Genomic DNA, 12836 nt, shown 5'->3' with positions numbered 1-12836 from the left:
TATTTCATTTCATTTTGATAAATATGGCTTATAACTAATGAAAACACAAAATCTTTCAACTAAAAGAAGACTGCTGACTTGACAGTTTTCCAGCTACTACGTATACTCTACACCTACAGAATAAGCCAAAGAAGGCCAGTGGTAAAAGAGTTAGCCACTCAGATTGTAGTATCCAAACATATCACCGAGAAGTTAAGTGGAAGGAAAAAGTGCAGTGGGGAAAGGTGCAAAAGCAGCAGAGAAAAGCAATCACGGGAAATTTTAGAGCGCTTCACGTTTCCCTCAACTGATGAGCTTCATTTTCCTGCAGGACTTGGTATCTTTCCAAACTGCCACATATACCAAAACTTGCTTTGATGACCATGATATATTTGACTGGCCAGCAAACTCACCGGACCTGAACTACAAAGAGGAACAGTGAGGTATTGTCAAGATCAGACCCACCAACACAGATGAGCTGAAGACCATCAGTAAAAAATATCTGACACAACAGCAGTGCCACAGGCTGATCACCTCCATGTTACACTGCATTAATACAGTAACTCAAGCAAAAGGAGACCTCGCCAAACATTAGAGTCTGAAAAGATGGCTGTTTACAAAGTCCCATCATCAAACATGTTAAAAGAAAGCATCCATTAATATTGTTTTTGTATGCAGCACTCTGAAGGCTCCGGACATGAACATCAATAACAGTCAAGTCAGTAGTCTTCCTGCAGATCACATGGGCCATTACATAACATTCGGTCTCATCGAAACACAGTCTGTATGTATTTACCTTATACACTATAGGTTTAACTACATGAACTGATTTACTGAAATGATCTGATCTCATCAAAATAATCTAATTTACTAGAAAACACCATTATACTGTCAATCATAGATATTTTGTGGTCATCCTCATGCAAAAAAATAAATAAACTAAAACTAGAGATGCCCATTTGTGTTAACAGTGACCCAAACTGAATGTCCTGTGAGCATGAGCCTATGTGGGTGTCTGACAACCACCGCTTACCTTAAGGAACAGTGCCTGTGTGTCAGTCCTGCTCTCTTCATGCTGGAAAACACACATGGCTTGAGCATGTGGCCAACTTAAAAGGAGCTACATAAAACCAACACTATGCTAATGAGTTGCGTTGATGGGCTACATGCAGGAGGAAGACAGTGGAAAACATGATCACAATGTTACACACCAAAGCTTTGTTATTAGATAAAAACAGAACATTTTTATCCCTCCAGGTAAAACCGGAGAACGTTGATCATCAGCCGAAAACAAACTGAAACCAGCTTCGACTGAAAAGATGCTTTAATGAACGTAACTGATGTGAAATTTTGCATTAAAAGATAATTTACTGATACTCATCTTAAACCTAATCAAGTGTACAAAAAGAACGACAGACAGTTCAGTAATTTCTTTAAAATGAAGCCAAACTGAAAAAGCGTTGTGTAGAAAAACTAAGTGCACCCTATGATTTAATAGCTAGCTTTAGCCCACTGAGATTTGCAGATATTCTCCCAGCTCTTGGGGTCACACCACAGCATTTCAATCAATGAGGGGTCGCCACTTTTCTTTTTCAGCTGTCATGTTGTAGATCTGTTGCTGTGGTTGGAATCATTGTCCTGCTAACAGTTTGGCAGCATGATGTTATGGCTGCCCAAAGCATCATCCCTCCACCCTTTTGCCAAACAATGATCCAGTTTCTGTTGCAGTTTTCTTCCTGTTAAAGTGGAGATTTTCCTCTCCGCTGTTGCCACACGCATGCTGAGTATGAGGGATTGCTGTAAAGTTGACTCAGTGCAAGTGATTGTCTGCCGTCACTACATGCTCATGCGGGAGTAAATGCTGCAAGTCCATGACTTGAAGCAATCAGCTGGGATTCCAAAGACAGGAAACTTTTTTTTTTTTTTACCTTTTTGAATAATAAGCTGAACTTGATGCACGGTTTGATAACTAGGATTAACTGGAATATACAGATGATTGGAATGAAGTGACTTTTTTTTGTAAAGCGCTTAAAGAACTGCACTGAATAAAAACAGTTCATATTCTTTTCAAAGAGGTTTACTCTTTTGACTCTCCAAAACAAGATCTACCTGTTCAGTCTTCTCCTAATTGTACTTTCACAAACTTTTCAACATTTAACATACCTGCTGTACACAGTAGTCTGTCGTGGAGCTCGTGGGGATTCTTTTGTTATTTTTCTGAGCTCTGAACAGTTTGACCTTGTGGTGAATTTGCTGGAACTTGACCTGTACATGCATTATTTAGTAAATTATAACATTATTAAAAAGTCTGTCAGTAACTCAATTCTTTACGAGACACAAAGCTCAGTTTCGCGTTTTTAAGACTTTATTTCTGTTAATTATGTTTTCTGCTTACGTATTTTGCTTATAGGAATTTAATAATAGAATATTACATCTGAACAATAAAAAAAATAATATAAAATGTGAGCTTAACTAATAGTATGTTTAATATCTACTAAAAGGTTATTTTCAAAACGTATTGTTAATCTGACAAACGAGTGTCATCAGAGTACGTATTCTAATTTATTGACCATGACTATAGCTTGTCAACAACACTGTTACAGACCCATTGAACACATTAGCAATGTGCTAACAATCCAGCTTCTTTTAGCAGCATCTGGCAGCGACTTACTTTAAATGGATATCGAAAGGGTGCATTTTCTATTTTTGTTCTATTTTTGCTTATTAAATAACTACAACATGAAATGGAAATTGTGTGGTTTTGTACACCTGATATTAGTTTTAAGAAGTTTTAGAACCCGATTCGGGACAGATGATTTTTTTTTAATATGTCCAGATATGTGCAACTTTAAAATTAAAAGAGTGTATTTTACTTTTGCAAATGATTGCACTACCCAGCCATAGTTTGATCACGCACACGTAATGGTATGATTTTTGTTTGAAGTACCTTGTGTGAAGAGCTGGGAGTCGTCATCTCACTCCTGTCGGGGTCTGCTTCATCATCGCTGTCTTCTTCAGCGCTGCTGACCCGGCCCAACTCGCCCTCTTGGATGTCACTTGCTTGTTCGTCCTGATCTTGGTCCATATCCTCGCTCTCATCTTCTGCGTCGTCGGGGTAGCTGTTGGAGTCGTTGGGGTTGGTGGATGCCGTCTCGGTTTCGTCCCTCTCTTCAGCAGCTGAAAGCATGACAAAGGTTTGAGGTATGACGGGTTGGGGTGCCGAGACATCCTGCGGAGGGGCATCTGCCTCTTTTGTTGACGCTTCGGTAAAAGTTAAGGCCTCTGATTTGCTGGTTGAAGCTGTAGGGCGGACCGATGAAGTCTGCTGAGCTTTGACAGGAGTTGTTGCCGTTGATGTTTTCTTCGCAGAGCACGGCGTCTGATCTTTGTGAACGCTAAGAGCTGTAGACACAAACGGAGAATTGGCAGCTAAAACAGGTTGGGGAAGGCACTCCTTAGACACTGTGCCAGACAGAGTGATGTGGGCACCGTCCACATTCTGCTGCTGGGACACCTTTGCCTGAAGGGAGGGTGGGTGCTTCAGGAGAGGAGTCTCTCCTGGCTTAAAAAGGAGCAGCTTTGGATTTATAACAGCAGAGGAGTAAGTGGTTTCTGTGGACACTACAACGTTCTGAACAGATGGAGTCAGAGACAGACTCATTCTAGTTCCTTCTTGAGAAGAAACGCAGAACTCAGGCTTGACCGCATTAACGACGGCGAATCCTGGGGTCTGACTTGTAGTGCTGGAAACGCGCACCGAAACGGCAGAGGACATTTCCGGCCGCCCGCTTGGACCTACCGACGATAAAAGCGCTTCCTGTTGCGGCGAAACTGTCTGAACCGCTGCGGAGCCGCTCATCTGTGTTAAACCCAAGTCTGCCAAACTGGTCTGTGAACAATGCGTCCCAGTTTGAGTAGTGACATCGGCCTCCTCGATGGCGAACGAGTCAGACGTAACAGCAGCTACTTGAACTAAGCAGACCTCGCTTCCGTGTGCCACTTCTACAGTTTGGTTAGATTTTAGCACTAAATGCTGTCCCACCGGGTTATGAGCATCATCACTAGGCGATGCCAGCGCCTCCTGGGAGATGATGATGGTGTCAGCTTGCGCAACTGCGTGAATAGAGGGCTCGAGGTCCTCTTCTGCATTTTCCAGTAGCGCGTTGAACAGGTTCACCTCGTAGCCTGGCGAGTGAGGTATCTGCCCGCTGCCTCCAACGCAGATAGTTTCCTCGGCGACCTCCTCCACCAGACTGCAGAACTCGTACACCTCCACTGGCTGGGAGTGGAGCTCCACCCCAGCCTGGACGTCATCTTCGTACAGCTTCGGTTCCCCCGCTGAAAGCTGGTTGACGATGGCCGCCTGGCAGACGGTGCCGTCTTCCCGCTGCAGGAGGTAATTCTGATTCAGGTGCACGTTGGACCAGTCGCCACTGTCCCTGACCACCACAATTTCTTGAGCCTCGCCGGAGCGCAGAATCTCGGCGATCAGTGACGTCTCGGTTGAGGAGACTTGATCTGAGGTATGAGGCGTTCCCGCCTGCAGCGAGACCACTAGACTTGTGTCAGGCAGCGATGGCCCTGCAGGGGGAGTCGAGCAACTCTCCTTCAAAGAGGAGAACTCTGGCAGCATGTTGCCGGTGGCGTCGGTCGGTTCGTCCCCCGTGTTCTGTGGAGCCGCTTCCGGGGCGCCACAGGAGGACACTGAGATTTCTCTTCCAGGTGCAGACTGTCCGGCCTTTGACAAAAGATGAGGTTGTGTTTCCGAGTGGAGAAATGTCTCAACTGATTCCAGAGAGTTTGTTTTCCTCGTCTCCACTGCATCGTGTGAAATCTCTCCGACGGCTTTAGGTTTTGTTTCCGATAGGTCAGTTTGTTCAGTTTGGAGTTGAGATTTTGAGTCCTGTCCACTTCCCACTGACTCTGCAACCCCTGACAGAGTTTTGTGGCTGTGCTGAACTGTGTGAACCGGCAGCTCCTGGACTTTAAATCCAATACTTGACTGGGAACCAGAAGAGGAAGCGACTGTGAAACAGATTTGCGATTGGGGTTGCAGGAGAATATTTTCTCCGGTAATTTCCACATTTGTTCCAGTCTCTGGTTTGAACTCCGTAACAACCACAGCCCTAGGACCTTGTTGAGGTGGCTGGATCTGGTATTCCTGACTATTTGTGAGGCTTTTCTCTTTAATAGTTTGTGACCCGTATTGATGCTCTTCCACTGTGCTGTCAATCTGTGATGTGAGAGGAGGATGAGTGGGAGTGGGAAGTCTTTGTGTCCCAGACGCGGTCTCTTCAGAAAGGACCTCCTGTGAAATGATGGCCTTAACGTTGCTGCTTGGGAGAGTCCCAGGCAAAGTGTTCGTGGGGGCGCTCTCCATGCCGGGGTACGTGGTGTTGCTGCAGTCCGACAACGGCACTGCGGACGGATTTGTGAACAAAGGGACCGGGCGGTGGGCAGCTGCGACCGGCTGCGGGGCATGCCGTGGCGACTCCCCAGCCACATTCTGTGCAGCCTGGGGGTTGGCACCCAGCACATCCACAGCCGGGGAGGCGAGCTGCCGCTCCGCCTCCTCTCCAGATCTTCCTTCCTCTGAGCTGCTCCGACCACACACTGCCCCTATGGAGAGTAGAGACATTGAGACGTCAGAAAAATTTATCTGAATGATGGAGATCAGTGATTCCCTCCCACCCCAACTCTGGTGCCTAAGGCCCCACTATCATGCATGGTCTTGGGTGTGTGCTTGCTCAAGGAGACCAGACTCTGATGATTCCATCACATCCTCAAATGCCACAGAGTTTTGCAGAAGGCTGGTAGTGAAATGCTCATATGCAATGCCTTGTAAAAGTATTCATACACCCTTCTCACATCAACAACCACAAGAATAAATTTAGCTTATTGGGATTTAATGATATTGACAACACAGAGAGTAGAATTGTGAAGTGAAGGGAAAAGGATGGCTACAAAATTTTACTGTATACTATTATACAGTAAAATAATTATACAACTCTCTTCATAGTTATATTTTATTAATAACTATGAAGAGAGCAATGTGGAACTGAAGTCAGATTCCTTGTTTGTGTGCACAAATGTGGCGAATGACGTTGCTTCCGATTGTTTTTAACAAAAAAAAAAAAAAACATTCAAAGTGTGGTGTGAAATTGTATTCAGCTCCTGTAGTCCACATTTTGAAGAACCATGTTTTGATGTAATTACAGTGGCAAATCTTTGAAGATCATTCTCTAGTAGTAATTTCATTTAAGAGCACATATCTCTATGCAAAATAGTGCAAGCTCAGCCAGACTGGATGGAGTGCATGTTTGAACTCTAGATTTAGGGATATCCGTTTTAACCAATGCAAGTCATTTTTTTAAGATATCATATCAATCCAATATGCAAAAATGTGCCAATTCTCAATTCCATCTTATTGCTTTTTGTGTTTGGCCATGCAACAGTTACAGTGATGCAGCACAGGATTTGGAGGCGTCAACTAAAGCAGAGAGGCGATGTGTGTGGTGTGGAGATTTTTATAGTGTTGAAAAGAAAGGGAAATTATAAGATATATTGGTAAATATCAGTTATCAGCCGACACAGGAATGTTAATATCAGATATTAGCCCAAATTTTCACATCAGCGCATTCTTGATCAGATTCTGATTTCACAGAGCCATCATATTTTATTTCTGGCTTTATGTTTAGGGTTGTTATCTCCTGGACAGTGTTTGGCAGTGTCTCTCCGGTTTTCTTCCACGATACTCCTGCATTTGGCTCCATCTGACTTTGCATCAACTCTGACCAGCTCCACTGATTCTGCCTCTACAACATTTCACTGAGAGATTAGTGCTTTAAGACTGATGCCATGTTAATTTTGGTTTCATCTCACCAGACCAAACTTTTCAACATGTCTGCAGCCATACAAGGCTTGTGGCAGACAGCAAACCAAACTTCTAAGGACCTTTTTTTCCCTAATATGACTTGATTTCTTTTCGCCACTTGCCCAGAGAAGCCCGGGTTTTGTAGAGTGCACAACATATAGTTCCTTTGTCAACAGTTTCTCCCACTTGAGTTGTGAATCTCTGCAGCTCCTCCAGAGTTAGACTAAGTCTCCGGTATGCTTTTCTGATTAATACACCCATTGAATGGCTGCTTAGGTCGTGTGGGCGGCTATGTTTGTCATGCCAAGCTCTTTACATTTTCAAATGATGACTAACCTAGTGTTGCACAGTAATAGAATAAAATTAAACCATGTTGTGATATTTTTAATGAATATTTTCATTAAATGTTCATTTTGAAATAAACCCAAGTTTTTTCCTTATTCTTTAGCAAGATGACACTGTCAATCTGAAAGAGTTTCAGCGTCTTGGCCAATGAAATCAACATCAGATGGGGAATCGAGTGTTCATCCAACAGACTGTTACTGCGATGCAGTGTGTGAATACTTGAAATGTAAAGATCTACAAAATACTGAATTCAAGTTACCACGACATAACAGATTCACACATGCTGATGTTGCGATTATGATGCCAATTTTATACACTTAGAAGCTCAAGACTGAACAGTATCCTTTGGCTAATGGCTATGCCAATTAATCACCTAGCCCTGGTTTAAACTTCTCCACAACTTTCTCTGACTCGTCTGCCACGTTCCTTGATCTCCATGATGATGTTTGTTCCCTAATGTTCTCTAACAGACATTACTCACAAGATGACCATATTTAGTACTTAAGTTACTTCAAAAGGCATTACACAATTCATACTTTACACTGTCTTTTTAATATTTACTATCTGTCCGAGTCATTTTAGCCATTTACAAGCCTGAATGTGTTTAAGTAACTAGAAGTCCCACTGTGTGATAACCCTGCAATTTCTACCTGCAGTCCGCACCCCGTTTCTTTCCAAGGCAGGCGGCTTAAGTCTGTGTTGAGCAACACAAACTCACATCCTGTTATTCATCCTGGTATCATCATTATGCAGTTTGAACACAAACAAAACATTCCATCATAAACCTGTAGCCACCCTCAGACAACATTAGATTCTGTGGACGTTTTGAGACGTTTCTGTGAGAAGTGAGATTAAAAACTGATTGATCGGATCGGGTGTGTTTGCAAAGCGACGTCTTACCTGTCTGTGGTGTGAGACACAGGTCTTCTGTGCTTTCTACTTCCAGGATGCTGAAATTAGGCTCCCTTCCACATGTTCTGAGGAAGTGGGGGAAGAAAAAAAAAAGATTAAATGATCAGTTGTGTTTCACAATTAACGACTCTTGTGAAACAATGTTTTGCTCTCGCCACTTTTGCTCTGTGACATGTTTCTAATTAAACGGGAATGGAGGGGAGGGGGAATGATACATTTTTCATACTGGTGCGTATTGGAATTACAACTTCAGGGGCTGTTCTTGACACATTTCCAACTGGGAAAAATTTGACTTCACAGTACAGGGACTGCACACTATTGTCCTCCTTTCTGAGAGCATTAATGACTGCCTGCTGAAAAAAATGTTAAGTCAGCAGTCTTTCCCACAATTTGTGGAAATCTTTTTTTTTTTTTTTTAAATTGGCCTCACCTAATTTGGTAATTTTCTGAGAATCTGACTTCTAGATTTCTTTAGCTGCAAGCCATAGTTGTTTTAATTAGTATAAATTAACATTTAAAATAAATCACTCTCATAGATCTATAAAGGAGCATCAGTGATGTGCCACACTGACGCAGTAACTCATGGAAAAGGAGCCCAACCAAGTATTCAGTGCATAGAAATGATCACACATTTCAGACGTCAGACATTTGTTTGAAATATCCAGTTTTTGTTGAGCATATGTAATACTGTAATTATTTGAGACACTGAATTATGGCTGTAAACAATTATCAAAAGTAGAAGAAATAAAGCCTTGAAATATTCCTCTCTATCTGTAATGAAGCTATACAAAATACAAGTTTCACTTTCTGACATGAACGTAAAAAAAATATAATTCAGGTAATGACTGAAATAGTATGCAAGATGTACATGAGCACTATATTAATGAACTTGCCTCAGTGACAATGTTAAACAGTAATGGCATGAAGAAATTAATATTGAGAATGCTGAAAAGGAATGCCTCTAAGCTTGAAACGGTCTTCCTCCGTTAGTTGCTACACCTGGAGAGACCTTTCATGGGAAGACTCTCTGCAACATTCTTTATCAAAACTGACAGGACTCAGCTGAGCAGCTGGAGGTAATATGGCTGATTGTCCTCATACTTTTAGGTCCATCCACCCAAGCACTTGGGGAATGTTGCTGCAGTCAGTTCACAAACTCTGGGTTTCTCTGTTGGAGTAACTTTTGCATCTCTCCATCTCAGAAAAAGAAAAAAAAAAACATACCAAAAAGTGTTGGTATGTTAAAGCATTAAGTATTCCTTTCATGAGAAGTAAAGAGCAGAGTCCAACTCAAAAAGAAAAAAAAAAAAAAGACAGTCCCCTCTGCACCAAACTTTGCACTTGACACAATGCAAGTATCTGTATCCTAGCAACTGCCAAACCCAGACTCGTCCACTGAATTGCCAGACAGAGGGGTACGATTTATCACTCCAGAGTCCATTGGTGGCGTCCCTTATGCCACAACTGCATCTGACAGTGTGATGTAGGACTTCAGTGTATCTGCTCTGACATTGAAACCTATGCGATGACGCTCCATGTCCACTGTTCTTGAACTAATATGAAGACCACACAAAGTTTGAAGGTCTGTAGCTACAGACCTGGAGAACACTGGAAACCTCTGCACACCATGTCACATTTTGTGATTTTACGTGGTTTATCGCTTTGTGGAAGAGTTGCTGTCATTCCCAATCACTTCTATTTCCATATGCTACTAAAAGCTGACTAAAGAATATCTTACCGGAATTTAAATGTTTTGAGTGGACTTATTGCACAGCCGGCATTCTATCACTGTACTGTGACTGACTTCCTAAGTGTGACTCGTTATTTTACAAAGGTTTATAGAAACTTTTAGTATGCCCAGGAGCTGGATTTTATACACCTGTAGCCGTTAAAGTGTGGGGGTCATTATAATGGATTGGTGACCTCAACATCTTTGATCATATAGTGTAATTTTTAAAAAATAAAGGACTGTATGTAGCTTTACTCACAGAATAAACATGCGTGCTACTTTTTCTTTTACCAAATATATATATATATATATATACATATATATATATATATATAAAACTGACAGCTTAAAGATCTGTATAACCTCATTTAGTATTAAAAAATGTATCCTGATTCATTTGATCTTTGTTTGTTAACACAAATGGGAAAAATGGGATTTAGAGGAAAAAGAAAACGTGTTTCATAACTATTCCTGTGATTATTAGTGTCTCACATCTTGTCATCCTTTACAAAACTTTCTGGGGGCACCTGAGGGCCTATGCAGCTTTATTAGAGAGAGAAATGATAAAACAAAACAAGTATAAGTGTGTGTAGGGAGGGTGAGTAAGATGTCAAGTCAGTAGGGAAGCAACAGCACTGCTAAGCTGGACAACTCCTTGCTCCTGTTCAGTGTACAGGGCTGTGTTTCGCTGGGTAATGTTGCAGCAGTAATAAAAACCGGAGCAGCAGCTCCAAGTTGAACGTGCTGCAGTCGCCCACAGGAAGCTACTGGGAATCCTGCAGCACGCGCTCTCTCCAACGGGCAAAAAAAGCCGGTGGTCCAGCGCGCGCAGCTGGGCCTCTAGTCATTCAATCTTTGATTTGGGTAACGTTTCCTCGCTGTGGCTAGTTCTAGTCGCCACATGTACTCGGATCCACCCTGATAAGAATCTAACGCGTTTAACCAGCGGGTATGTCTGCAAGCACCGGTTCCGCCGATCATGTGATTCATAAATCGGACTTTTGCTTCCCGTCCGAGAGTGATCGGAGCAGCTTTCACCATAAAAATTTAAAAAATAAAAAAAATAACAGTGAACGCCTAACGTTACCGGTTAGCTAGCTAACGCTAGCCTCTACAATAAACACAGTGGGTTGTGTTGCGCGAAAAAGGGAAAGCAAGCTGCTAACTAGCAAAGCTTGAAGAGTTAGTAGGGTGCGATCATTTAATGCGCAGGCGCCCCTTTCCTCTCGCTGTTTGTTATGTAATGCTCCGGTTCTGAGACAGCCCGTTGAAACCAACACATCTGATAAATTACAACACAAAAAACACCAAAAAAGTCACATTAAAACCCGCTTGTGCACGTAAAACAGAAGGGGGAGGGAGTGGGGGAATCGCAAGTGACGTCACTGCGTGGGGTCAAACCTCTATAGAAAATTATTACTTACTTAATTTTAAATATTGAGAAATATTTCTTTAAACCTAAAAAGAGAAAGGTATAAAACGCCATTATAAAGTTTCATGTAAATTTTGCAATGAACATGTGGGGGGATTCAAGGGGGTTTACAACACCTCCCCTCCAAATCATGACTTAAATAGAAATTCCTTTTGTTACACAGCGTTACACTTGCCTTCATTCGTAGTATCACTTTGTATGTAAGCATTCTGTTGTGCAATGCAAACAAATTGTGAGTTCATTTCCTTTAAAACACGCCACTAGGTCAAACGTACCCTGGTAACGTCCTGCCGTTAGTTTCAGCACCCCCTTATGTCCCCCCATTACTTCCTCCTTGCCCCCCTCCCTCTCAAGGCCGCCATCTTAAGTTCCCACCTACCTGAAATTTCCGACCGATTTTCTTTTACTAAATTCTCGCTGAAGGAGTCGTCATCCGCGCAAAATCGTACTCAATCCGTGATGCCGGCAGTCCAAACTGGCTCTCGGTACCCAACGAGGTACACCTAGGACTGTGGGAAGAAGTTAAAATACGGAGCGGGAGAGACTGGGTTTCGGCGCAGAATGTAGCGGTCGCGGGGAGGAGACTTTACGCAGCGAAATGGTGGCGGAACGCTGCTGCTGACAAAGTACACAACACTCCGTAATCTCGCGAGATAGAGTCAAGCGCGCCACTTGAAATTTGGAAACACCAATCTTTACAACTGCGCGAATTATTTTGCCTTTGTAGCAGGATAGGTACGTCACACCTGAAACAATTTTACCCATATGCCTGATGAAGTAATGCAATTTTATTAATTTTAACACGTTTTTTAGACAAGTTTCAAGAATTCAGATTCAAATTTAGAAATTTACAGTGCGTCATATTTCACTGACATCTAAAGTTTTGCAAAAAGAAGCCAGTTTAGGCAAATGTTTAAAAAGCGGTACTTTTGTTGGTCGTTTTAGTTTCCGAACAGGTTTATCAATTATGCAGAGAAGTGCCTGGCTGTATTCAACACAAAGGAGGTCCGTGTTAAGTGCGTGAGTTTGGGGCGCTTCAACAATAGTGGCCCCACCCCCAAGGTTGAGGGCTTTTTTTTTGTGAGACTGTAAGAAAATAAACTTAAATAAGTTGATTTAACATTCAATTCTAGGAATTACTTTTTACATGAAAGTATTAGTGGAAACATGTGGGTAACATGCCCTACATGTAAAAATCAATTAATTCAAATAATATAAAAGTTTACTTTAGCACTTAGAAACTGAGAGTCCAGCAGAAAGCCACAGACACCTTGGCAAAAAGCTCATTGAAGAATAAGGTGGCTTTATCCAGCTCTATATCGAACCATGGAAATTGTATGTAGAATGGAAAGAAATGCAAAAAATAATAATAGTTATATAGTACCTATAAGATTATATAAGACCAACAATGTAAATGAATGAAGTCAGAGTTCCTTAACACCTAAGTAGAGCCACAGGCTTTTCAGAAGGCTGACTTTTTTGTGATAAAGTTTTATTGGGTTATGTAACATACTTTTTCTCAAGAAACTAAATCTGGGATTTTCTTCAAGAAATGCACCTTCTGA

The 12836-nt window shown here is 42.1% G+C and overlaps 1 protein-coding gene across 2 annotated transcripts in view; it reads right to left on the bottom strand.

The window, feature by feature from the left end:
* Positions 1–11908, bottom strand: part of srcap (Snf2-related CREBBP activator protein) — a 41196-nt gene extending 29288 nt beyond the window's left edge. Inside the window, exons 1-4 of one of the 2 annotated variants that reach the window (XM_007572732.2) lie at positions 11651–11908; positions 8099–8175; positions 2927–5598; positions 1013–1054 (exon numbers count right to left, since the gene is read on the bottom strand). In XM_007572732.2, coding sequence (XP_007572794.1) covers positions 1013–1054; positions 2927–5359 — 2475 coding nt within the window. In that variant the 5' untranslated portion in view covers positions 5360–5598; positions 8099–8175; positions 11651–11908. The remainder of the gene's footprint in view (positions 1–1012; positions 1055–2926; positions 5599–8098; positions 8176–11650) is intronic. The other variant, XM_007572739.2, reaches the window with a different exon arrangement.
* Between the last annotated feature and the right edge of the window lie 928 nt (positions 11909–12836).

The sequence above is a fragment of the Poecilia formosa genome, unplaced genomic scaffold, assembly GCF_000485575.1.
Source record: "Poecilia formosa unplaced genomic scaffold, Poecilia_formosa-5.1.2 Scaffold7, whole genome shotgun sequence".
In the NCBI taxonomy this organism is placed as follows: Eukaryota; Metazoa; Chordata; class Actinopteri; order Cyprinodontiformes; family Poeciliidae; genus Poecilia; species Poecilia formosa.
This window is presented reverse-complemented; position numbering and strand designations above follow the sequence as displayed.